At 38.7% G+C, this 27852-nt stretch overlaps 1 protein-coding gene across 28 annotated transcripts in view; it reads right to left on the bottom strand.

Moving 5' to 3' along the window:
• LOC129725096 (potassium voltage-gated channel subfamily KQT member 1-like) overlaps window positions 1–27852 on the bottom strand; it is a 612086-nt gene that overhangs the window by 104172 nt on the left and 480062 nt on the right. For 16 of the 28 annotated variants that reach the window (XR_008728015.1, XM_055680548.1, XM_055680544.1 and 13 more), the window contains 5 exons: window positions 25420–25548; window positions 25043–25153; window positions 23735–23922; window positions 7200–7256; window positions 1948–1995 (listed from right to left, as the gene is read on the bottom strand). Coding sequence is in view for 27 of the 28 variants with exons in the window: in XM_055680548.1 (XP_055536523.1) it covers window positions 1948–1995; window positions 7200–7256; window positions 23735–23922; window positions 25043–25153; window positions 25420–25548 (533 nt within the window). In the remaining variant the exon portion in view is untranslated. The remainder of the gene's footprint in view (window positions 1–1947; window positions 1996–7199; window positions 7257–23734; window positions 23923–25042; window positions 25154–25419; window positions 25549–27852) is intronic. The other 12 variants (XM_055680533.1, XM_055680531.1, XM_055680530.1 and 9 more) reach the window with 3 other exon arrangements.

Below are 27852 nucleotides of genomic sequence, written 5' to 3'. Positions count from 1 at the left end.
TCTAATTCAAAGTAAAACTGTTAGACTATCAAAATGTCGAAATGACGAAATGACGAAATGTCAAAATGTCAAAATGTCAAAATGTCAAAATGTCAAAATGTCAAAATGTCAAAATGTCAAAATGTCAAAATGTCAAAATGTCAAAATGTCAAAATGTCAAAATGTCAAAATGTCAAAATGTCAAAATGTCAAAATGTCAAAATGTCAAAATGTCAAAATGTCAAAATGTCAAAATGTCAAAATGTCAAAATGTCAAAATGTCAAAATGTCAAAATGTCAAAATGTCAAAATGTCAAAATGTCAAAATGTCAAAATGTCAAAATGTCAAAATGTCAAAATGTCAAAATGTCAAAATGTCAAAATGTCAAAATGTCAAAATGTCAAAATGTCAAAATGTCAAAATGTCAAAATGTCAAAATGTCAAAATGTCAAAATGTCAAAATGTCAAAATGTCAAAATGTCAAAATGTCAAAATGTCGAAATGTCAAAATGTCAAAATGTCAAAATGTCAAAATGTCAAAATGTCAAAATGTCAAAATGTCAAAATGTCAAAATGTCAAAATGTCAAAATGTCAAAATGTCAAAATGTCAAAATGTCAAAATGTCAAAATGTCAAAATGTCAAAATGTCAAGATGTCGAAATGTCAAAATGTCGAAATGTCAAAATGTCAAAATGTCAAAATGTCAAAATGTCAAAATGTCAAAATATCAAAATGTCAAAATATCAAAATGTCAAAATGTCGAAATGTCAAAATGTCAAAATGCCATAATTTCAAAATTTCAAAATGTCAACATGTCAAAATGTCGAAGTGTCAAAATATCAGAATATCGAAGTGTCAAAATATCGAAATATCGAAATGTCGAAGTGTCAAAATATCAAAATGTTGAAATGTTAGAATGTAAAAATGTTTAAATTTCCTAACTAAAAATAATTCAATTATATGGTTACGATTGTGTGTTTCAGTTACTTAAATTTTCGAATTGTTTTACATCACTTATTTAAAATGTTTTCAAAAAACTCGTAGGGTGTTTTTTTCTGATGCCGGAACGGTTGTTGTTATAAGAACTGTCTCGATTATTTGCGGTATGTTTGGTTGCACCGATATTATCCATTTGTTGGAATATTTGTGAGCTGAAAATAATTGCATTTCCTAAAATAACACTTCACTGTAGCTAGCAAGTCAAACAGTAGCACACAAGTATTTTAGCACAAATCTACAAGTGATATGAAACGCACAACTTTAGAATATTTAATGTTAAGTTTGTAGAATTGTGTATATACACACTAGGAGTTTTGCATAGTATTTTTAGAAGCGGAAAATTACTACCACTAACTTTTTTTTAGCTAAAGTTTATGATTTTTGGTTACAGATGCAGCAGAACAGATTCAACCCTAGAGATAGCAAAGCATGAGATAGTAGCAGCTGTTACATACGTTCGATCACATTCAAATTATCAAGCCGTGTCAGAACATCACAATACTAGGTAGTCTATAGCTGGTAGAAAAAGTTCTTCCACTTCCGATTTGCTGACGCATTCGTCAAGCAAATCGGAAACAAACGAAAGACGTCAGCAATGGAAAACAGTGTCAGCAACTTCTAGAGTAACATTTCAAAAAAAAGTAGATTTAGGATTCTGCGCTGAGTTATAAACGGATAACGAATCTTCAATAAAGTTATTATTCAAAATGTTACTCTGGGATTTCACTTCCTTCAGACGATCAACTATGAACGAAACAGGAAAACTGGTTAGCTAGAGAACTATCAAGAACGTGGTAAAATTTACACAGAAAAAACTAGTAACTGGTTTTGCAAACAGAGCTAGGTCTAGAAGAAAAGCGAGCTTTACGTATGATTTCTAGTATCGGAAAACCTTGGCTCATTTCTCTAGAAGAAATTAAACGGAGTCGAGCAATCGGTTTGCTGGTGTTTGCATTAAAACACTTACGCTGCGGCGGAGGAGGCGGCCAGTTTTTCGGCTGCTTCTAGCTTGGATCTGAAGTGTGGATCGCGACGTATCGTATAGCCCGCGGGTTGCGGGGTACAGTTTTGTACAGTTTATTCGCGGAAAGGTACACATCGGAAGCCGGAAGCACATCGAATCACAACGAGGAGGAAGGTCACGCACACGCACAGTTAGGAAGATTGATTAACGTGAACTCGCGGGAGGAGGTGGTGGGTTGGTTGGATGGTTGAAGGAGTGGGTTGGTGGTTGGGGTTTTTTTGTGGAAGAAAAAAAAAAACAATATAAATCGTTAGTAAGTTATGTTTGATTTGACATTGTTATTGAAGGTGGGAAGGACGCGCGGTACTAATGAAGCATTAGGTTGTTTCATTGTAAAATTGTAATGAAGGTGGGAGTTGGGAGTTTGTGTTTCGTTACGTTCAACATCAAAATTTTCCAATTGGTCTGAAACTATGTGTATACCGTGTTTGTTTTGTGTTAAGAAATTTATGATAATTTTTGTAAATTAAGTAACTTCACTTGAAGATACGATGAGTGTATTTCTGAGGAAGGGTGCAGATATTTTAAATGAACACACGTGTGTGTATTAATTGGAAATTTGTCATTGTCAAGAGAATTTACACATCAGAAACGTTTAGGTTAAAAGGAGTTGAAACAACATGAGATAAAGCTCAAACAATTAAAGATTCTCTAACAGCGCATATCATTATGTTTTTCCCATCCTACACAAGGATTAAACGCAATCATCATCAGAAACCTAACCGGTTTGTTTTTATTCCGAAACGCCTTCACTCATTACGTGTGATCAACTTTTTCGAGAGATGTGACTGACTGGCTAAAAGAATTGCGTACTCTTCTGATGGGATAAGAGAGTGACTTTCTGATTTGCTTCACTTAACAGACAGCCCGTACCGAAAGGAGGGGCAAAACCTTCTGTCAATGTTTTTCTTCGAACCACTCTACAGCAGGGTGGCTTGGGGTAAATTCACAAATGCTTGCACTAATTGCCGCATAGTCTCTAGTTGCTGGCTGATAGAATGCATCTTATTATGATGTAATTACTTCCAGAGCACTTTGGCTTCGGGTGCTCGACTCGGGTGCAATTTCGTTGAAAGTGGTTGTCGGTCGAAAGAGCTGACGGTGACTGTCTAATGAATCACTTTTGGCATCTTGGAGGCGAGAAAGTGCCTTAATGTAAGAGTATAGCGAGCACAGCGAAAATTAATTGTGACACTGCAGCACTGGTCAAAGGAGTGGGTTTCTTACATTCTTACAGAGCTGTACATCTCGTATATACGGTTCAGCGCGGTGTATCGTACTTGCAAGTATGTACTCTACTGAGAAAAACTCTGCGGCAATTGTGGCTGAACTGACATAATGCAAGTCGTTAGCGATAACGTCCCTTTGTTTGCAGGAGCTCGTGGACGAGGAATTTTTAAGAATTTAATTGATGGGCTGCGGAATTCTGTGAAAACACTCGAACTTTGATGCGATGGGTAATTGCATGTTACAACGGAAACCAGAAACACGTTCTTTATTCAAAAATCTACTCTGAAAAAAAAAATTTTCTTTTAAAACTCTAAATTTGTTTTTTAGCAAATGGAAACTTTAGAATTCGATATCGTGCTCTCAGAAAGACGCGCGATATTGTTAGACATGAAAAAGTTTTTGTCAGGAAAACTTTTTTTCCTGAATAGTGTCCGTTTTGCGTTGTTCAGAAGAATTTAATTGTCTATCCAAAAAAACTTTAGTTCAAAAGATTATTAGAAGACATTAAAATTAATAAATTCGGTAAAATCTGCACAATACCAAATAGCTTTCGTGTGTATGGTTTATTTGAATAAAATAAGTCAGGCGACAAAGTCTATTCCTTTTTTATGGTATTAGCAACATGTGCCATTAGAAACTGATACAAAGATGCAAGAAATTCCATTGCATCTTAAATTTGTATGCCAAGCCATCTGGTTGAAACTTTTATCCATTTCTCCAATAGCAGAGACTAACTTTCTGAACAGGAGCCACTTCTTTTACTCTAGTCTGCACATGCATTCTCTGAAGTGTGATAGAACCGTGCACCGACACTTTGCACAGCACTTTTCCATGCCTGTAAAATGCAAAATCGAATTTTTCTATTCTCCTATTTGTGACCACATGTTTGTGGCCTCTCATGAATATCCGATGGAGCTTAACGAACGAGCGAATTTACCCATCTCCAGTTTATTGCTGGTTTTCTGAAATATGAACTGTATATTTTCCTTTTGGGAGATTATTACCGATAAGAAAGCCTCGGAACCCTAACCGAGCTGAAGTATGAAACGTTTCACGGGAGAGGATTCAAGCAATAACTTTCTTCCATAAAAGCAGCAACAGCACTTTTGAAATAATTGGCAAAATTTGTGAACATTGTTCAAGTGGTTGTTATCATGTACCTTTTGTGCCGTTCAACTTCTTGTCAATAATCCAGAAATACACGTATATCCAAAATCGGATTGTATTCAAGCTTTAAATAGACCTAGTGACGAATGAGGTAATATTTCGTATATAAGAAAATGTACGTGTCACTTATGCCAATTCATTAACAAAAAATCAAATTCCAATAAAATTTGACCGTACGTGAAAGCATCAATAGCCGCCAGTATCTGTGCACAGAAGGAGTCCCACATAGCCGACAGGAAAATTGCCGGAAGTGGAAAAGGAAATAATCCACCACTAATTGCATATTTCCGAATTAAGCCACCGGGAGGCTAGTGCCATCTGTTTCTGACAGTGGTCTTCCAAACAAGACGACCTCTTCTTCCACCCATCTTTCGCAATTGGTAAAGCGACAGGGTATTGGTGATGTGATTCGGCAGGGTGCCAGATACGCAACTTGATGGTTTGCTGGATTTCCTGCGGATAAGTACACTCTTAAATTCATTAAACGAACTATAAAATTGTTTAAGTAAATTAAGTTACTTGTTTAAACCAAACTGTTAAATAGTAATCAAGTTTTTCGTGTACCATAGATAAAATTTATTCTCTTCTGCTCTGGTCGGAGGGACATTTCCCGCACTCGGTTCCCGCTGTGAACTTTCATTTGCACTTTCACTTCTTAGCAGCGGGAGCCGTCAGCTTTCAGGGGGAAGAAAATTTTTATGTACAACGATCCGAGGCGGACGATAATCGCATTTTCGAATTGGAACTACGGTCGCTGGAATTGCTTTCTCATTGATTTGATTATCGTCAACAGAGCGGGGCCCTAGTGTGGTTGGTAACGTCTCCGCCAACCACGCTCGACGTCTGGGTTCGAATCCCACCGCCGACATAGGTGTCGATGGTTGTGAGGTGGCGTGATCCACTCACAACCAACCCAACTGGTCTAGATTCAATCCTAGCCGACACCGGGAGATTTTCTGAGGCGAAAAATCTCTGGGATCACGCCTTCCATCGCATGAGGAAGTAAAGCCGTTGGCGCCGGTCCGTTAAAAAACGGGTCGTGAGTTAGGGACCTGGGTGTGGAGTCGCCTCCCTGGGCGTCGGTAATTGGCCACAACAGTGGCGGAAATAGACCGACGGAAAATAAGCAAAAAAAAAAAAAAACATTGACATTGGTACGATGACTGGCAGTGGTTGTGTTGTTCTACAAGAAATACGAAATTATTAAATCAGCTCGCAAGGAATAATAACCACCAACATTTTTTGAAGAGCTTTAATTTTTTTTCATTAATTTGTCAGTGTCTTGCTATGAGTTTCTCCTCTGGTATCATAGAAATTGTAGTGCATTTGTGATTTTTATATTTCTGTTGATTTTTTATCTCAACATTTTATTGCATTATTGATATTTTTCTAGCAGTTACTAGTGAATAAACAAAAACAGTATGATTTGATTTTTTCAGAGTCACACGACGTTGAAAAATGTGAATGACAGAAGTTTCATTACAAAAACGAGTGCAGCGGGGTTTAACCATTTGGGAAACAAAACTATCTTCTTAACAGGTGAACAATATGTTCTTTTGATATTTCCCAACATAAGCAGACCGAACGAAAAAAATTAACTGCATGTATTGTGGCGATCAATCTGAGCTGTTTTGCTAATTCCGAATGATGAGTCCATTCTAAACAAGTGTAACTGATCTCCACTCAACATAATTGGCAACGAACATGTTCAATTCCCACCGGGATAACATTCATCCTCCAGCCAACGTCTGTCCGTGTTCCGAAACTCACATTTGCTAACATTTCCCAGCGAATGTTCTCAAGCGTAAATTAGGTTGGGATTCCAATCTGGAAGCATGATATGCTTCGATTTCGTTGATCCACACCCGAGCGAGCGGTTTTCGGTTTCGGTTTAGTATGACCATATCCAGTGCGAATCTATATTGGCTTTTTTGCTACGTTGAATCTCCCATTGAGGATATGATGGATTTGGCTGACTAGTGGTGCTGCGGAAAATGCCAGCTGGTATGTATCTCTGCCTGTCTTTCAATCTCTGGCAGACATTGGAAACTTTGATACGTGGTCCAATCAAAATTTTGATAGATAATAATAGATCAGTATTGTTGCCTTGACTTATGTTAAAAAGAATATTTGGTTTCATTGATACGTAATTAACGTTAAAATGTTTTCGTACACATATATTATAAGAATTTTATTATATTCATTTATATTGTCAGTAAATATTTTATCATATCCAAAAAAACTTAAATTATAAATGCAAGTTATTAATGATCAACATCCAAATACACGACTAACTACGAACTAATAAGTTTTACACAGTGCAACAGTGGATAAGTAGGAAAGAACACAGTGAAATGCACGGGTAACAATGCATCAAGATAGAGAGCAAAAATATATTCCAAAGATATTCAAGTCGAAAGTTCACTACCATTCCGTATGGCACAGATTTTCTGTGTATTGTAGAATTAGTATAAATATTGACGAAGAAACGGTGAAATAATAGCGCAGCGGTCACCGCACACAAACAACAGTAGAAACCTGCTAGGTTGAAAGTGGAAAACAAAAAGTTGGTGAACCGTTGCTCGAACTTATAGCAAGCGTCACAAACTGAAACCAGAAAAAATATCTGATACATATCACGAGGCACTGGGAATTGAATGCACAGAGCGGTGGATATAACAAAATTGGTAAGACAGAAATCAATGCATTCCGACGTTCGCTTTTTGCTCGATCTAATGTAGTTGTGGTGAAGATCAGAGTAGGTGGAATTATGGAGAGAATCATGATACGACACCAACCTTTCCGTGGCACTCGGACATCGTTTGGCCAGAAGGTATATTTTTTGACCACGAAAGCTTTTACAACGACAAAGATACGATGAGTTGATATGAGTTGTCGGTAAAGTATTCAACAATGGTGAAACAAAGGAGAGAGAGAGACAGAGTGCTACAGTTTACAATGCGTTCATGATGACAGTACCATGTACAGAGCGACAGTTTGTGTAGAAAACTTTCTACATCGTTGCAAGGTAAATGTACTGGATAGAGTAGATATCTTTACGGTATGGTTGCGTTAAACAGTGTATTATGATATGTGAAAGAATGAGGATATAACGGTAGGTGAGGTGAAAGGATCGCTAGAATGGTGTTCCGGGTGAGCGTATTTCCTGTTCGGCCGTAATTTGTTTACTTACAAACGATTTTATGTTACAACGTTTGAGAAATAAAATAAAGGAAATGAAATAATTCTATTTCGAATGATGAACGGTATCAGTTTTAACCTGAATGTGTTTGATAAATAACTTAGAAAATTCAAAGAGATTTCCAAACATGGTGAAGACGATTGTCAAAAAAGGTAAAGTTTCTAAAAAATATAATGCGAATTTGGCATTATTTTTTTTCAATTTACAACAAAATCAATGCATATAAAAATCAATGTATTGATTCTAAATTATGAAATTTACAAGGATATCTTCAAATCGTGTCAGGTATAGAGCATAATATGATTTCAAACATTTGATGTTTTTTTTTAACTTTTGGTAACTTACTAATCATAAACGATTACGCTGCTATTCAAAGACACCAATCTTTTTGGTGGCAAAACTGATAGGACTAAAAGGGTATTTCATAAAAAGCATATATACAATCAAAAAGGTTAATGACCATCTTACCTACTATAAACAAACTGAATGGTATCAGCAACGGGTGTACCAATTAAACTTCTTAAGCAGGTATTAGACGACGCAAATATTTGCTATTTTTGGTACGATTTTTATTTGCACAAAATAAAATCTGTATTGAAAAATAGCAAATATTTGCTTCGTCTAATACCTGCTTTAGAGTCGAATTTGAAAGACCTATTCGAGTAGATCAACTGTGCTCAAAACTCTTTTTTTTTTTTTCAGAAAAACTTAGTTTTAAAGGTATGATTGAATGTATGATTATAATATGAAAATCAAGCTTTTGAATGTTTTTTTCATACATTTGACAGGTTTTGCTGAGCAGGTTGAAGTTTTACAATTACGTTTAAAAATCAGTTGAGTCAATAAAGCTTACAAACATTTGGGGAGTTATTTCATGAAACGGTGGTTGGAAAACGTGCTTTGCAGTAAATACAGTAAATCCGATGTGAATTTATTCATCGTTTTATCTTATCATAGAATTTATATCATAATCAGAACAGGTTGAACCATCATCGGAACCAAAAATATATCATAATAGGACTGGTCATTTTATCTTAGATCCATTTGGATTTTAAAGTATTTTTTTCGACAGACAATTGCTTAGAACTATTTTTGACATTTCAAAATGGACACTCTGGGAAAAAAATCTAACCTCTGTGAAGTACATCATTATAACAAGCACAGGCAAAGTGAAGCTGTGAAGTCTCAGAAGTAAGTTGTTCGGATCATGATACAAAGCAGGTCTTCGCTTTTTACCAATAGCTTCAACTTTGAAGGTATGGAACCATTTTACTGAAAAACATACTGTATTTTTCGAATTTCTATTCCATTATCACTGCCAAGGCATAATTGCAATCGTAAAGGCGAATTTTGGTCGAAATGGATCATTTCTTGAAACTTTTCTACTAATAGTATTACTTAAAAAATGCTAATCAGACTTTCAGAACATCATCAAGAGAAGCTGTGTGATACTGATAAATATTTGAAATAACTTTTTGTTAAATAGCAGACGAAACTCGCGTATGAAAAATTATTCCGATCATGGTAAGTTTTCGATACAACACCCTAGAATGCTTTCAGAATGTTATATTGGATTATTCTTAAAATGGGCTTACTCTGTGCTACATATGAATAAAACGAGGACAACATCTATCATTCGCATCGAACGCGAGGCCGACATACAAAAATTCTTCGATGTTTTACATAAAATTCCCAAAATGGTTGTGGAATGCATTTTTTAAATTTCTTGTTCCTATATTTCCGTAAAAATAAAGATTATAATTTAAAGATCACGAAGAAGAATTCTCAATGAAAATCATGTTAGTGAATTTAGATTTTTTCTTATCAGTATGTATAGCAGACCTGTATTATCTTAACGATTATAACGAAATTGTGACCGTCGCTTCGCATTTTTTTACACAGTGCGAGTTGGCGCAAAATTTGTCAGCAATAAGTTACCAGTTTTTTTTCCTCAGCCAACCGTTAATCAGTTCAAACGTGTTTTCAATTTTCTCCGCGTCGCGTGCTTTTCGCGTTTTTATTCCCATTAATTTCGAGTTTACCTTTATGTGATTTTCATGGTGAATATGGATTTTGAAATTCGTCAACTAGATTATAGGTTTGAGAATAGTTCTAGATTCTATTTCTAATTCTTATAACACAGATATCGATAATCAATTTTGAAACGTTTTTAATGTTAATTAGCTAGATAATTTATTGTAATTCAATGGAAACAACTAAGTAATATGAAATATCCTCTTTGATTGGAAATAACATCTAGTATGTATTTAAACAGTTCGGGCGAAATAAATAAATAAACTGATACAGCAATCAGTAAAGCTGTTTAGTTTTTGCTTCGCTGAAAATTGTATTAACAGACAACTTTCCCAACCAGAGGAGTGAACCGAGACCGTAAACTCTGCGACAAAACTCTACAGTCCATTCCTATCCATTAGTATATTTCATTATCGCCGCATATTTTACGAGCTCCTCCCAGATTAGATTCAAATCGACTAAATTGTACGCGACACGGTATAACAAAAAAGAGGGCTGGCATGTTGTTCGACAGCCTTTTCAGCCTGGTTGAGCTGGTTTCATAATTATGCCACGAAGTTAGGTCACACGAAAAGAAAAGGAATATTAAACGAGAAACAGACGCGTAATAAAGCAAAAAAAAAAAACTGTTGAATTATGCATTTAAGTAAGCAAAATGGACCTGGCGCAAATAAGCTATAAATCGTCTGAATTAAAAAAAAAGTGTGGCGAGCCCCCCTTCCGAGTGAATTCATTACGAAATTGCTACACAAAAACGGCCCAGGATCAATATTTGCGGTGTACTGAGTACACGGCCCTTTCAGACCAAAGATGCTCAATATTCGAATCTTTACATTAGTTGTAGGCATGTGGGAGTCGTGATCTTTTGGGAATTACAAGTATGTTCCATTACAGAAATTTGCTCTCAGCTGCCGCATGTCCCTTAATGACAAATGTTGAGTTCAATCAACTATCGTATCAAAAGCTTAGAGTACTTAGTTCTTGAACAGTAAAAAAAGGAAAATAAGGTAGGTGCCCCTAGTATGGTGAAACGAAAGAATCTTTTCTTCGAAGTTATGTGCATTATACTTCAAGTTGATTTTTCGAAGACTTTCAATTCATGCACGAAACTTTTCTGCAGGAAGATATAACCACAATTGCTACTTCAACCTTACATTCTTTTTTTCTGCTCCAATTGTGTTGTTTTCGTTTTCTGCTGTATAAAATAAGAACTCGTGTCGCTACGGACTGGCATACACACGGGTTCAAGCTTACGTTACCAGACTATAAGCCACCTGCCGCGAAAAGGAGAAATACATAGGAAAGCTCTTTGCTTCCGGTTACGACCGCGTCACCGGTTCTTTTGTAATCGTTTGGTGCGACAGATTCCGAGTCGTGATGATACCACACGCAGTTTATACATGGTGGGAGAGGGGCGAACGAGCTGGAAATCAGCAACCGCATCCGGGAAGTAATTTTGCTGTGCTTTCCATTCCGGTGGAGAGTTTCTGCGTGGGATAAATTTTCGCTTTTTATTGATCATTGCGATGAATGTTGATGTTTTCGATGAATAGTTTATTACAAATACCTCTCACGGAACAGCGCACACCACGGTGCTTCGGGGATCTAAATAGCTCCATGAAGCCGCCATAAAAAAGGGTCAACATAGGTTTGCGAGTACAGTGTATCCGGCAGCGTGACACTGGATATGTACTCAATGATTTTTTAAAGGTTTGTTAATTTGGTGGTTAAAGTGAACGTTGTATGTTTTCAATGTTTTTTTTTTGCGCAATGCCAAATTAATAAATGTCTTTGAGGCAAAACAAAATAAGTTACCGCTCTCCGTTTATAATTTATGTTCCCCATCATCGTTTAGGGAGACTGGGTTCAAAAATTAATGAATCGTAAAGTGTTGTCGTTTTCGGTGTTCTACATGCAATGCGCACTGCGGGATATTATTGTATCTTAGCAAAGTTGTAGAAGATAGAATTCTTTTCGCAGTGTTTCAATTTTGAAATCAGAACAGCTCGTACAGAATAGTGTGAGCTGGCCGTATATAAAGAACGTAGACATCATAAATCACTAGCGTGTAAAATACCAAAAAATGTGTTCGAATTCATGACAATTCACCCAATCGCAGCACCTCAGATCCAACCGATTATTTATGAGTTATGTGACATCGTCCATCGATAACTAATGTAACTTTGCAAAGAGTATCATTAAGCTACTGAAGAAAACCTACCAAAGAAAATCACTGCAAAAATAGCGGTACTCTACCTAAGAGACTCTCATTATCAGTTGCTACAAAAACATTTATTTTTCTGGGTGAAAAAAAAAGCGACACAATTTTTTTTTCGTAAAAACAAAACAAAACGGTGTGCTTATTGACAATCTTGCACGCGGATCGTCGCTGGCGACCTAAACTTCGTGCACAATTTTGGCCTTTCTTTTCAAAATAAAAATATTTTCAAACTCGGAAGGGTTTTTGGCATCATCATGCACTTTCGCCGAAAACTGTCTTGCAATAAATCTTAAATAAAATATTTACTCAATCATTCTTTATTTTCGCGATATTTTTCTGTATTTTTTTTTATTTCTTAATTAAGGTGGCTTACAGCCACAGACTGGTTCACCACAATTTTTTTAACTAAACTCAAATTTTCCTCAAAAATTATAGGATTTGCAACATTTTGCTTACTTTTGTTTTTGATATTTGATGTTTCATACGCAGTTTTATTGGCGTCTAAAAAGGTGTTGCCAACTCCATAGACAAGTGGGTAGGAAACCCTGGGGTTCAGTATCCAGTGAATATTGGACCACTTTCTCATCTCAATTGTTGACCGATTCGATGAAAAAAAAACTTTTATATTTATTAATTAGGAAACTTTTCTCGATGCTTCGACGCTAGACTTGATATTGAAAACTTTTCGCTCGATCAATAAGTTGTCAGCAACATTGTTGAACTGTTTTTAGTTCATACCTACTTATTGTTGTTCACCTCTGGGCAACATTCATCACTCTACGCTATCCGGACAGGGTATGAATTGGTCACAAGTCTAGCTTCGCCGAAGGTGCGATACTGCACTTCAATCGGTTCGCTTCTGCAAGTGGATGGAACGTTTATTTGAAAAACAAAATTGAACAGCTGATGCAATGGCAAAACTTTTTCCTGCTTGTTGACTGCTATTGATAAAGCTGTAGCAGCTCTCGTTGTGAGTAGAAAAGACGGACCATCTGCTGACGTTTCAATTTTATTTATAGCTCCATTTGAAAAACAATTATTCAAAACGGTTGTTGTGAAATTTTAATCCATTTAAATCTAAACCTGTTGAGTTGGCGATAATCGGAAGCTCACATCCACTTCAGAACGCTCTCGCTTATACGACCTCTGGGATTCCTAAGCTCAACAATAGCAATTCAATGACGGCATGGTTCATGGATTGTTTATTGGGTGAACAAATCGTTAGACAGATTTGGAGCTATTGAAAGCAAATCGATTCCGTTCGATTGAGAAGCTTATGTGGTTACGACGATGATGTCGATAAATGTTCTACGAATAGAAATGAAAAAAAAAAAAACGAAAATAAAAAGAGAAACCTCCCGTAGCGTAGAAATTGAGAATGTTGGCGCCTAGATTTTGAGTGCTACTTGGCTTGCTCGAAACCAAGGGATCAGCTTCCATCGCATCGTTTGTACTTTCGTCGTTTGCTGCGAAACCATGACACTAGTTTATTTTTACAAAAACTAACTCAAGTTAACCACGCTTGAAAAAGGAAACCTCTGATTCGGTTGTATCCGAAGGTGAAGGAAAATTAGACCCGTCACACTTACGGGAAGTTACGAAAAGGTCGACATAGTCAAATCAACGCAAACAAAAACTAAACGTAGAACAAACAGCACAAAACAACATTACCAGCTCTGGATGTTCATTTTATCGAGCAGCAAATCCCAGTAGTCATTTCTAGATGTTGGATGGGTTCGTTTGGGGCGGATTTTTGAGCAAAAAAAAAACAAAAGAGATAAAACTATGAATATATAATGATACGAGGTACGGTTCAAAAAGGGTACACAATCTCTTGATGGGGTACAAATGTAGCACACGGGTTTTCTTTTTGAAATCAACTTTATGTCACAGCAAAATAATTTATTAGCTGGATAGTGGTTAGTTTACTTGGTTTCCGTTTGTTTGTTTTATTATATTATATATTTGTTCTCTCTGGCCAAACAGTTTGTTGCAGTCAACCGTTTCCGAGTGGGACGAAACGGAAATGTAGCTTCGCTTCCGTCGTTTTGTTTTTATTGATGACACTATGAATTGTATCTCAAATTGGGCGCAAATGAAACAGGACCTCTTTGTTTGATTGTACAAGCAAGTGGTCTGTGCAAGGGATAGGCTGTAGGGTATTATTCGTTATACAGTGGAGATACACTTGAAAAAGCGAGAATGAAAGGAATGTTTTTATTGCATTGCTTTAGCCGAACTGCCATAACTACAAACCGGAAGTTATTTGTCAGTATGCCAATGTTGGCATCTATAGTGAGAAATAGATCAATTTGAAAACCGTAGCGTGTAAATCAAACGATGTGCTGTGTAGAATCAACTTTAGTAGCAGATGATGGAATGTTATCTAGTGAATGCTAGTTATTTTTTCGGCGTGTTTGTTTTCAAATCTTCCAGGACTGCGCTAATTCGAATGTGTTTAATCGGAATAGTTGTTTGTATATCGGCTTATTGATATGATCTTCAACCGTTCGTTCTCCCGACCAAGAGATTCTGCTCAACTAGTGAAAATTGGACCGATTTGTAAGTCAAATAATAACTAGTGTTTTCGATTATAAAATATAACTGGTCAACAAAGGTTTTGCCCTAAAGCTCAAACTGGAAAAATATGAAAGATTATAGCTTTTCAACTACTTGTGTGATTTTGGTGCCAGTAGTAAGCTCAATAATGCCTCAAAGGGCCACTTAGCAACTGCTGGGTTCAACACTTCTCAAAGGAAAATCTTATGAAGTCTCTGATAAAGTTTGGGTCACCAAAAATTCACAGAAATGGTTCTAAATCCATAATTTTTCTTTTTTTTTTTAGTTTGGGCTCTACATTGAATAGATGTGTTAACAAATGGTCGACAAAGCGAAAACAAAATTTTCCTTATGAGTTCATATCTAAAATTTCTGTGCTGTTTATCAACGGTAATATTGTAAATTAGGTGTGTAACTAAGTCCTCGCTATTTTTTGACGTAGAACTACGTCTCTCAGGAAGTTCGGCTATTTTGGGATGTAAAATGAAAATCTAAAAGGCGACATCCATAAATAACGTTACGAAAAAACCCGATTTTTGGACCCCCACATCATCTACCCCAAATAAAAATTACGTAACGCTGCAGAGAGATTTCCTTGATAAAAATGTCCGTTTTTGGAGAGTCTCTCCAGATATTTTTCGTTACGTAACGCTGAATTTACCTTCCCTCACCCCTGTGTAACAAATCGTAACGCTTGAGGATACCCTCCCTCCCCCTATGAGCGTTACGTAATTTATGGATACCGCCAAAACGGAAAAAGTAAAAAAATTGTTAAATTTCAAATGATAATAAGTTGGTTAGTTTCCATTGGATCTCCCCCGGAAATCTTCTATGCATCCCTCAAATGCAGAAAATTGTAATTGGATTATTCGAACTATTGTACTATGGAAAATTGTCAAGCCTCGTTGAAACGCGAAATTCGACCTCTGGTCACTTGATGCTTACTTTCCCAAGCACGGTCGACAGAATTATAGCCCTAGTAGATGGAATGTACTATTTGGCCTTTATAGAAGCCTGCTTCAGCCTAAACTTGTCATATGTATTCTAGACAGCGCGACTACGACAGTCCTTACTTAGCAGCAGCAGCGATAGTGACAGGGCCAACTAGGGCAGTGGCACTTCCTCTAGTAAAAAGCTGCCTTTGTGCGGTAGCGGGAAGCATCAGTAGTAGGTACATCAGCGTTTCCTTCAATAAAAATTGTCTTGTTTTGACAACACACAAACATCCTTGAATGCTCTCAATCAAAATACATGGACCGTCAAATTTTCAGTGTGAAAACAGTTTTCCGCTGTGTATGTTTCAGAAAATCCTTCCAGTTGGTCTCGAGGTACGATGCTGGCTTAACAAGCCAGTCGTCGTAGGTTCGAGTCTCGGCTCGGAAAGCTTCGCAATTGTCCTGTACATCAAACAGTTGGCTGCTAGAGATGGTCGGGTTTCGGGTTTTCAAACCCGAAACCCGAACCCGACCCGTACCCGACGGGTTCGGGTTTGAAAATTTTTGAAAGTGTCGGGTACGGGTCGGGTTCGGGTTTGGTGAAAAAAAAAATTTCGGGTTCGGGTTGAAAATTTCGGGTTCAGGTCGGGTTTGGGTATGAAAACCCGAAACCCGACTATAAAATTTATTAAATCTCGGGTTCGGGTTTCACAATTTCGGGTTCGGGTCGGGTTCGGGTTCGGGTTTGAACGAATAAAAAAAGTTCGGGTTCGGGTCGGGCTCGGGTTTCCACAGAAAAAAAAATTCGGGTTCGGGTCGGGTACGGGTTTGAAAAACATCAAACCCGACCATCTCTATTGGCTGCGAAGTCTGTGTATAATAAACAGAAGGCCAGGTTCCGAATCGAAATGTAGCGCCAAGACTTTGCTTTGCTTATGTTTCAAAAAAATGCTTTATTGCCACTGTCGGAGATAGCACAGAGATGTGATCAGTTTTATATCCGATATTAAACTGAACAACGAATTGTCCTTTTGAAGACAAATTAAATACCTAATTGAGTTAATATTTCGGGTACCAGCAGCGTTAGCTGCAGTGGGTACTAGTAGCAGTATTCGTTGTAACAGTCTCAGCGGTAAGTGCAGTGGCACTTCCCTTGGTGATCAGTTGTCTTTGTACGATAGCGGCAGCATCAGCGGTAGGTGTATTGGCCAACACTTCCTCCAGTGAAAAGTTCTGTTGTATTTTGGCAACACACAACCTTTTTTGTGGATGCTCGCAATCAATCTGCCGGCGTGTCTAGTTTTCAATGTAAAAACAGCCTACCCTCAGCTAACCTTCCCACTGCAGGGGTAGCACAGAGATACGATAAACATTACATCCGATATTAAAGTTATAATTACTAGAATTAAAAGTAAGTATTATTGTGATCTGCATGCACTCTGACTGTTGAAACTTGTTTGCGCTGCATTGTGTTTATTCCATTCCTGTTCAGTGATGTCGTATTTATGAGTGCAAATTGAAATTCGACAGCACATCAACTCCTCTTTAGCACAAAATTTTAAACATTTGCGGTCGTGGTTTTGCACGCAACCCTTGTGAATCATTCAAAGTATTGCGACATTGTTCTCTCTTCCTGGCAAAGCTCGAACACCGTTACGATGAGAGCGCTTGTCTTTTGGGGCTTTTTACGAATTAAGCCATTTTTTGAAGAGCAGAACTGCCGATCAGCCAAATCATGTATCTGCGAATGGAACCAGTAATAGCGCGGGATCGTTCTGGAGAATATGGTAAGTGTCGTAGGAGTTTCCATTTGAACGACACTGTGTAAACCTTGATGACTTTGGCAGTATGAGGCCGAGCGTTGTCAAACAGTAAAATCACTTTTTCGTGCCTCTACTCGTTTTGTGACCGTTTTCGCGCGGTGCTCTGCTTAATCACATCAATTGAAATCGATACCATTCCTTAGCGATGGTTTTGTTTGGAATGAACCGCTCATAATAAAAAAACACCGACCTGGTTCATTTTTCACATATGCTATAACGATGCAATGAAGAAAACCCTTCCTTTTTCGCCGCAAGGGCAGTTGTTCTCAAGCGAAAAAACGACGCTCATTATCTCTTGGTTGCTGAACGTCGTTTTTTCGCCCAGAGTTCCGTGTTTCTGGTACATTTTCAAACATACAATCGCTTGGCTGGTAACTCCCAATACCAAAGCAAGCTGTTTTTGTGTTTGAAATGATTTATCATCGGACAATTTCTCCAATTCATCATCTTTGAAGGATTGGGCCTTTCTTTACGTGGGCAGTTATTAACATCGAAAATACCGTTTTTAAAGCGTTGGAATCAATCGTAGCACATTGTTTCATTGGGAGCAGCATTTCTGTTAACTTTTCGTGTACTCTTGGTGCGCTTCATCCGCCGTTACTTTTTTTTACTTACTTTCAAAAGTAACGTTTTCCGCAAATGGAAAATAATTTGGCATGAAATTAGACATTTTCATACAAATAGAAGTGTATGACGTCACATTAGCTTAGTTTATCGCGATTCAGATAAGTCAAAATCGACCAGCACTTTCTGAAGGTGCCAACTATTGAGAAATAGCGAAATCTCAGTTGCGCACCCAATAGCACCTTATGTTATGATTATTCTGATCAAAGTTATAACTAAAAAAATCGAAAAATTTAATTCCCTGATTTTCCCTGAAATTCCCAGAAATATCACATCAATTTCCCTGATATTTTTCAGCAGTGCACATCGCGGCGTACTTCGGTGTTTTCTCCCTAGAGTGAATCACCACTTTTGTTTCGCTCAGCTGTGGTGTAAGCAGCAAGTGTGTTAGTTCTTCTGCGTGCAGCAGAAACACAGCACAAAAGAAAAAAAAAATGTAGTGCAAAAGCTTGCTACACGCAATGTTCATGCTAGACAAGAAGTGAACCGTGAATATTCGCTCTCCTCTTCCCACATATTGAGAAGAATACCAAACCTAAGTCATACTTCAGACTTTTATGCAAAAATAAAGGCTTTTATGCTAAAAACGGCTAATAAGCCGTTTAAAAAACCGCGTCTCGGGTAAATAAAAATCCTTGATTGTTTTTCAGTTTTCCCTGATAATCACTGATTTCCGTGATTGAAAAAGGAATTCCCTGACATTTCCTGATTTTGCAGGTTTTTCCAGGTTTTCGCCACCCTGTTTTGATACGAAAATCTAATTTTTCAGAGAGTTAAGCATTCGTAGGTTGGCGAATGGTTGGACACGTGTCACTTGAGATCCTATTGTGATCATTCACCTCTGTCCAGCAACTCCTATCCCAACCTCAACGTGGTTCCGACCGGGATACGAGTAACCTTAGCGGAGATCGGGTAACCAACCCCGGTGGAAACTTTAGTCGTATGCTGACTGGGAAGGGGGAACGTACGCGGCTGTTTCCCCATGTTAGGGGCGGCGTACAACAGCGTCTGATCTGGAGCGGGCGGCTGAATCATGAAACGCGGTGTCCCGCCAGCTATATCGGAGACGGCAGCCCCGTCGCGAGACTAGGTATCGCAGCCCTAGTTAGGCAGCATACTGAATATTAAATACTACGAACAATCCAGATATAAAAACGGAAAGGAATAATCGGCATGGATCTAGGCGAACGAAAAAGGACAACGATTATTGGAAACTCGGTACTTGGAATGTAAGGACTCTACTCGAACCGGCACGCGCAAGTATCCTGGCTAGAGAGCTGCGGAAGGTGAATGTGGAGGTTGCAGCTATCCAAGAGGTGCGGTGGCCGAAATCGAGAGAACGCGAATTCCGAGCAGTAGATCCTATTGCGGACACTTCATTTAAGTACCACATCTACTATAGCGGCGGCGTGAAAGCAGAAAGAGGAGTCGGTTTCGTGCTAATTGGAAAACAGATGAAGCGTGTCATTAGATGGAGGCCGATCAGTGACCGTATATGCGTGTTGAGAATTAAGGGCAAATTCTTTAGCTACAGCCTAATAAATGTGTACGCACCGATTAACGAGAAACCCGATGACGAAAAGGAGGAGTTCTATGAGCTCCTGGAAAAGACATACAATGAGTGCCCAGGACACGATATAAAGATTGTCATCGGAGATGCAAATGCACAGGTCGGGCAGAAAGACTTCTTCCGCCCCGTAACTGGTAGGGAAAGCTTCCACTCTACTACGAACGACAATGGCCTGAGGCTTGTTAATTTCGCTGCAGCTAGGGGGATGGCTATCTGTAGCACTTGTTTTGCACGCCGGAACATACGTAAGCATACCTGGATGCACCCGAATGGAGAGCTTTGCTCTCAAATTGACCACGTTCTGATTAATGGACGGCACTTTTCAGACGTTACAGACGTGAGGTCGTTCAGAGGACCGAACGTTGACTCGGATCACTATCTCGTAGTAGCCAAAATCCGCGCCCGGCTGTCCAACGTGCTGAAATCCAAGGTAACGAGGAGGATGCAGTTGAACATCCAGCGGCTATCAACTGAAGGAGTGGTTGCAGAGTACTCGCAGAAAGTTGATGAACGGCGGATTGAGGAAAGAGTGGAAGGGAACCTGAATGAACAGTGGAGGCACATCCACAGTTCGATCAGCACTACAGCGCGAGAAGTGTTGGGTACAACTGCGGCAGCTGCGCCCAATGAGTGGTTTGACGCTGAGTGCCAGCGAGTGACGGAAGAGAAGAAGCGTGCCAGGGGTCACAAGTTGGCCACGGCTGTGACTCGTCAGAGCATGGGTAGATATTGAGATGCAAGAGCCGCTGAAAAGAGACTCCATCGCCGGAAGAAACGACAGCATTGGGAGCGTGTTCTTGCGGAGGCGAAAGGTTGCTTCTCCAGGCACGTCAGCCCCTGTCATGTGCTACGATAGGGAGGGGAACCTGATAACCGATAAAACAGAGGTGGCCAGGCGTTGGAAAGAACACTTCAGTGTACTGTTGAACGGTGAGGGAAACAGTGGAGTCGAAAGGAGCAGGATGACTATTGACAATGACGGTCAAGCTGTGGATCCAACATCCATGGACGAGGTGAAGAAAGCAGTGAAAGAGCTGAGAAACTGCAAGGCAGCCGGGAAGGACGGCATTCCCGCCGAACTCTCCAAAGTCGAGAGCGAACAGCTGTATCGTGCCATCCATCGGATCATGCTGAGAGTGTGGTCCGATGAAGAATTGCCCTCGGACTGGTTGGAGGGTCTCATATGCCCGATCTTCAAAAAAAGGCCATCGGCTGGACTGTAACAACTAGCGGGGCATAACACTTCTCAATACCGTGTACAAAATTCTCTCCCGCATCCTGTTCCACAGACTGAGGCCGTTGCAGGAGACCTTTGTTGGCGAGTACCAATGCGGTTTTCGAGGGGGACGCTCCACGACGGACCAAATGTTTACCTTGCGACAAATCCTCGATAAATTTCGAGAATACAACTTGCAACGCACCATCTGTTCATAGACTTCAGGGCAGCGTACGATTCAGTCAAGAGAAATGAGTTTTGGCAGATTATGATTGAACATGGCTTCCCAACAAAGCTGATAAGGCTGATACGTGCCACTTTTGAAGGTTCTAGCGTCAGGATAGCCGGTGAGATATCGGACTCGTTCGTGACGTTAGATGGTTTGAGCAGGGTGACGGGCTGTTATTGTTGCTGTTATTATTGTTCAACATCGCATTGGAAGGTGCTATACGGAGGGCTGGTGTGCAGAGAAGCGGCACCATCATTACGAAGTCGCACATGCTTCTCGGTTTTGCGGACGATATCGACATCATTGGTATCAACCGTAGAGCTGTGGAAGAAGCCTTCGGACCTCCCAGGAGGGAAGCTGCGAGATTAGGGCTTGTCATAAACTCTGCCAAAACGAAATACATGGTGGCTGTCTGAGTGCGTGGTAGTCCGTCGGAGGTTGGTGCTGCGGTGGTGCTAGATGGGGAAACATTTGAAGTAGTCGACGAATTTATTTACCTGGGAATACTAGTGAAATGTGACAACGAGGTTAGCCGTGAGATAAAAAGGCGGATAGCAGCCGCAAACAGGGCCTTTTACGGACTACGTAACCAGCTAAGGTCCCGCAGTCTGCAAATCCGTACTAAACTTGCACTCTATAAAACACTGATTCTTCCGGTGGCTCTCTACGGCCATGAATCATGAACGCTGAAAGAGGCTGATCGGCGAGCTCTTGGTGTTTTTGAGCGTAGGATTTTGCGTTCAATCCTTGGCAGCAAATTAGAAAATGGTGTTTGGCGCAGAGGCATGAACCATGAAGTGTACCAGGCATACAAATCGGCGGATATAGTCAAGCGGATAAAACACGGCAGGCTTCAGTGGGCTAAGCTTGTAGCAAGAATGCCGGATGAGCGTCAAGCGGAGGCTATATTTAGCAGGAATCCCGATAGAGGTCGTCGACTTCGAGGTAGACCCCGCACTCGTTGGATGTGTGCTGTCGACGAGGATGCACGCGAAATAGGTGTTAGGGGCGATTGGAGGATAGCAGCCCAAGACCGAGGGACATGGCGACGTATTCTGGATTCGGCACTGGATCGATAATCGGTCTGTCGCCTTAAAAGTAAGTAAAGTAAGTAAGCACTCATCCATCCCATACTTTGTACCAAAAGTGTTGTAATAACTACAAGTTTTAGCAAAATATTATAGATAATAACTATAATTGCGATATAAAATTGAAATGATAAATAAAATTAGAAAAGACACCTCGTTACGACGGTGTTTTCATTATGTCACCTAGAAGATATTTCAATACGAATTAAAAGCCTTCCCCTTGGAAAAGGATAATTTTTCAGAAAACATTATTATTTATAGAATTATAGGATTACTACAACCTAGTTTTCATCGCACTATGTTTGGATACAACGAACCGCTTGCCTCCTGCATTCGCACGTTCCTTAAAGTTGAAGACCTATTCGATTTTGGTGTACCGTCATATAAGTTTTGACAACAACTTGCTAACTGTAGACTTTTATGAAACGTTCATTTTTATCATTCATGTAAACCTAGGTTAGATGAATTAATACAAATACAAATACAAATTAGTCCTTACTGAATCATGAATGAATTATGAATTAGGCGTTTGAAGATCTGAGACGAATACGTATACAACATTCATCATTTCAGCAATCCGATAGTTTTCAAAATATTTCAAATAATATTTATTCGTAGCACAAAATTTGAATAAGTACTAGAATGTTTCGCATTTCCATACATTTATAGTATTTATAGAAGCGCTATGCATTTCATTTTATTTTTTTATGGTCTCCACGTTTTGAAATGTTATTGACCTTTTTCAAGTCAAGTTCCTTTAAAAGAAAAAAATAATTGATCTATCACACCGGTTCGAAGAAAAATTTAACCTCAACTTACAATCGTATATAATCATCCACGAAAGTAACGTTTTCTTCGAATACAGTAGAGCTGAAAAATTGTTTTGTCTTTACGTTGTAACGGAATGCGTTTCATGTTCATTCTTTTTTATAGTTCACATTTGATTGAAACATAACCAAAAAAAAATTGATAAGTGAAGAATTTATGAGAATGGATTTATAATGACTAATACTAAAAGATAGGTGTAGGGTATAAAAAAAGTTCTACAGCGAAACTAGGATACTGATTCCTTTAAAAAACTACTCTTCGATTATATAAAGCCGCTTTGGGTAAAAGATATATTCGATTAAAAAAATTATTCCTCATTTCGTACAAAAATCCTACTAAAACGTTCGAGTGACTCTATCCAGACATCCCTTTTAAATAAAGAGAGTCAAATAATTACCCAAATAAACAAATTAATTATGTACTTGTTGTATAAATAACAAACACGCGATTGTGGTAGAGTTAGATTTCAAGCGAACTGGAAACTCATCCCAGGGAATACAAATGGAGACATTGGATGGAACGAGCATTGTGGCCAAAAATTATGCAGTGGCGTTTATCTGTTTCCGGAGAGAGGATCATTCGGGAATATTTTATAGTTCTAGCTTTGAATGTATATGATGTTGCAGTGAAAGGAAAGTGTAGCAGTTTAAAGACGGAAGTTATTTTTTTGTGTATGGCGGCACATAATGCAACAAGCTGAAGCATTGCTTTCAGCGCTTCTTTTTTTTTTGGCTGACGGCTTCGAGGTGCCGAAAGAAAAGTGTATATAGGTACGTTGAAAATGTGCGGCTAGAGGTTGATGGTGTGATGAAAGAGTTCTTGATGACTTATAACAGGTAGAACGGAAAGGATTTTAGTGACATTACATGTAACATACTGTACGATTATGGTATGGTACAACAAAATGAGAGAGGAATTAGGTAGTATTTAAAAGTAGAATAAAGGGCAAAAGATTTTTTTTTATTTTTACAAAAAACATGCGAGCAAAGAAGTGCAATACTTACGATGGCGGCGGGCTTGGAAGAGGTACTTGGTGAATTTTCCATGTCGCTTCGGAAAGCGAATGTTCGTCGGCTGCGTAGCATCTCCAGAGCGATTGGATCAACGTTGCAGCCGGCTGACGACGCCGTATCATGTGCTTCTGTCGCTGTTGCTGTTGTACTTTCAAGGCGAAGCCGCTGCCGAGGATGCCCTGTGGGGAATGAAAGGTAAACAAAAAAAAAAAGGTCAGCACAAAGGACCACGCGAATCTGGATATGTTGCATTAAAGAGGCCATGAGTCCGTGTACTGTAAAGAGTCAAACGGCAAACAAGAGGGTCATGTTTGACGTTACACAGTGCCTCGAGGGTCAGCCTTTTCGGGCTGATATTTCAGAGTTGTAATGATATTATGTTCTTGTAACGGGACCGTTACTGAAAATTACCATCTCAAAAACAAATCACAGTTATCCGCATTACACAATTGATAGATTGATTGAATTTTCAAGTTTATCGTTCTATGTAATTGCAAGGTTGACTAAATTTTTAGTACAGGCCAACAGGTCTAATTTGCATTTTGCAAATTTTTACTTTTTTTCGAACCGTATTAAAGTTATATGTTATATCATATAACATGACATTTCAGTTTTAATTTCTCGAACATGCTTCCTTGGCAGTAGGTTGAATGAGCCTCATTGCAAAGAGAAATCCGGAAAAGGTATTAGCATCGAACATGATGCACTCAATCAGATTATACACTTGAGACGGTAAGTTCACTCTCCATTCACGCTCCATGAAAGTATGCGAAAAGTATGGTAGGCAAAACCGTGTACAACGTAAATATGCTGCGAAACAGTACGAGGGCAAGGGTCGAGCAAACATGAAATAGAATGAAAGAGTTCGTCAAGTGAGAGCACGTTTGTAGCATAAAGAAACACATTTAAAGGAGATCTGTCTGAATGTTGAGTGACGTCTGACAGCTGGATGCTTTATTATGCAAATTACGTCAGCTGAAATGGGAAATATTTGATTTCTTTAAATGTTTGAAGATGATAAGGTATGCGTCGACGCGAAATGTTTTCAACTTTTTTTAAATTTCAAAAGAAGTATTTTTAAAAAGTTCCCCTTAGTTGTTCATGTTTCTACTCCTCAAGCCACTCTTCTAAAGCACTGTTGAAGCATTAATTTCATCATACCTGGGATAACTAATTGGGTTCGGCTTGGAGACAAACAATTCTATTTGATGTGGTTGTGATTGCTATTGCAACAGTCCTTTATATAATGTACTCGTATGTTACTACTAAAAATAATTAAATTAAGTGATAATCACTTACCGCCGGCAGGGCGAAAAACGAGATTCCGAGTAAGGCGCAAAACGATGCTATAATTTTCCCTTGCCACGTATCCGGAACCATATCACCGTATCCGACCGTGCATAGCGTTATCTGCGTAAAGGCGTGGCCGTGTGGTTTCAGAACACCGCCGTATGTTTTGCATTTTCACACGAATGAGATTAAATAAAATCCGTATTTTTCCAGAGATTTCACATGAAGTGATTAGGGTATAAAAAAGAAAAGAGGAAAGATTTAGTAATTATCGAATGCCAATTATTTAATCTACTTAGGCTATATTTGAATGAAAATGAAAAAAAAAACCATGCTTTCCAATATTATAATACTACTTACAAGCTCAGAACAATTTTTTTACTTACCACACCCCACCACAAGGCTTGAGCAAAGTTATTGAACTTGGTTCCTTCTACATCCTTCTCCATTAAATATACTAAAAACGAGGCAAAAATAAGGCCCAGGAATCCTATGTACAACGTTGTAATGAGTTCCTAAAACGGAATAAAATATTACAAATCATAATGAAACATTAGGCGAAATATCAAAAATATAGTATGGAATCAGCAACATTTAGGGTTAAATAACCCGACAAATTGAAAGTGAACCGTAATCTCTGTCAAAAAGTGCAATGAGATTCGTATGCGCTTTGCATTTAAATATCTTTCTTATGCTCAATGTGCTCGCTAGAAATCTTTGCTCTATTTAGCTGTTATTGTTGTAGCACGTTGTGATGATTTTCACTGCACCACCATTGCTAGCTACTACAGAAACAAAAGACTCTGGTGCTGGTGGACACACAATCAGTCGTTCGCCTAGAGATTCAAACGAAAAAGAAAGTCACAATCTCATTATCTAAATTGCCATCTTCTTTCGGCCGTTCGTTCGTTCGTTCGTTCTATCGTATCAATGAAGTTCCTTTTAATTAGAGTGATTATTCGCTTCTTGAGGCATCGAGTGCAGATCCTTTCGTCGCGCAGTAAACCATCTTCCCAGACAATGGGAGTGAACGCTGAAGGCGCATTTTTCGGTGAAACACACACGTGACCTCAGCTCGACTACTGATACGGATGCAATGATTAATTACATTTTTTTCCGCTATGCATACTAAACAGCCTTGTTCGAGTGTAATTACTGGTAGTGATGGCCGTTAATTATCGTTATCAATCTTCTCACTCGACACTGCATGTGAGTTTCATTGGAAAAATTTTGAATCAGTTGGGGAACGTCTTGAGTGAGTTATAATAGTTGATGGCTTCGGACCTAACCTACCATTGTCGTACAATGCAGTTGAACTTTCATCAATCTATTCGAGCAAAATACAATCGATGGAAGTCAGTGGCCTGTCGTTTGATTAATGAAGCAATATTTCATGTAAGAACAATGGTTTTGGGTTAACGACAAACTAGGTTTGTATAATGTTCGAGGTAAACTGTCACAGTGTGGAAATATATTTTATAGTTCAAATGATGAAATTATGAATGTGTGCATTAAGCAATATTTCTTTGTTTCTTTACAAAATAACTTTTCGAGGGATATTTCAGTCGACTTTCGTTACCATAATATTCTTAAAGCGGAAGTGTTCGGCAATGTATTAAATATAACAAACAAATCAACTAGGTATTCGACTGGTGGTACTTTTCTAAACTATTTAAGAAAACTATTAAATGAATAAAACATGTTTAAAAGGTTTCAAATTTTCAACAAAAAATATTTTTGTTAGTAGCTGCCAACGAATTCAATTTCTTTTTATGACGTCAAACTTATTCAATGTCCGCACTAACGCCATACAGTTTTCCTTTGTTTCTTTAGCTGTCGACTTCATTCATTTATTCGCCGAGGGAAAGCATTTTCAAATCAATTAAATTCCTCCTCGTTTTCTTAGTATTGCAAAAACAAACATATCCTGTTCGTTTCTTAGAGATTTTTTTCGCAGTTGGTTTGAGATAATCAGCGTGGGCTGGTATAAAAAATGTACGTCACAATGTACACCAAAATCTGATCCCGACATTCGCTTGAATCAGCCGGGTGTACTACTATGGATGGAATTCAAATTGTGAAGAATTGATGAATTACACGACATCTATTCCTGCGCCATGAATTTCGTGATTGATCCAATCTAAATAAAAAGATGACAACATCCTGGAGAGCTTTCCATTCCATCTTTTCCAAAAAGCTTCGTTTTACGCGAAACGAATTTTCATTCGATTTAACTGAAATCGATTGTGGTGACTCATTCGAAGGTGAACACATTCACGGGGTTACAAATTTCGATCTAATAGCATAGATGGTGGAATACCCATCATACATTCCGATCGATGCTTCACACCTCCTCACGCTCCTAATTCCCCATATCCGGGTAAAAGGAACCACCGCGGAAAGGCGCAGGTCGCATACTGTCGGGTGCACAGTGGCGTGTGTAATGTGATGACTTTTTCGATTTTCCACTCTCAAACTGAACATAATGCTTTTCCATCAAAGCGTGCAGAAAGAATCAACATCAACTTTTGATGAGCAACTCGAAGAGGAAAAGCAAAGTTCAGTCTATGTCTGTGTAAGAGTGTGCGGAGAGAATTTAATAGGGTATTTTTATATTCCGTTTGTGCTGCTCAAAACGCTTTCTTTCCGATATTTTCAACACACTTGCCAATATACGATGATAACGAACGGCGACGAAATATTAAACTTTGTCTGACGAACGATGGATGTAAGCTATCGCTGAAGGACATATTTCTCTGGTCGTTCGGTTGGAATGGCCAATTCAAGCTAACAAAGTTTTCATACGAAACCATCCCCAT

This window comes from Wyeomyia smithii, chromosome 2, assembly GCF_029784165.1.
Source record: "Wyeomyia smithii strain HCP4-BCI-WySm-NY-G18 chromosome 2, ASM2978416v1, whole genome shotgun sequence".
Taxonomy (NCBI): domain Eukaryota; kingdom Metazoa; phylum Arthropoda; class Insecta; order Diptera; family Culicidae; genus Wyeomyia; species Wyeomyia smithii.
Note: the sequence above shows the minus strand (reverse complement) of the source record. Positions and strands in the feature narration are given on the sequence as shown.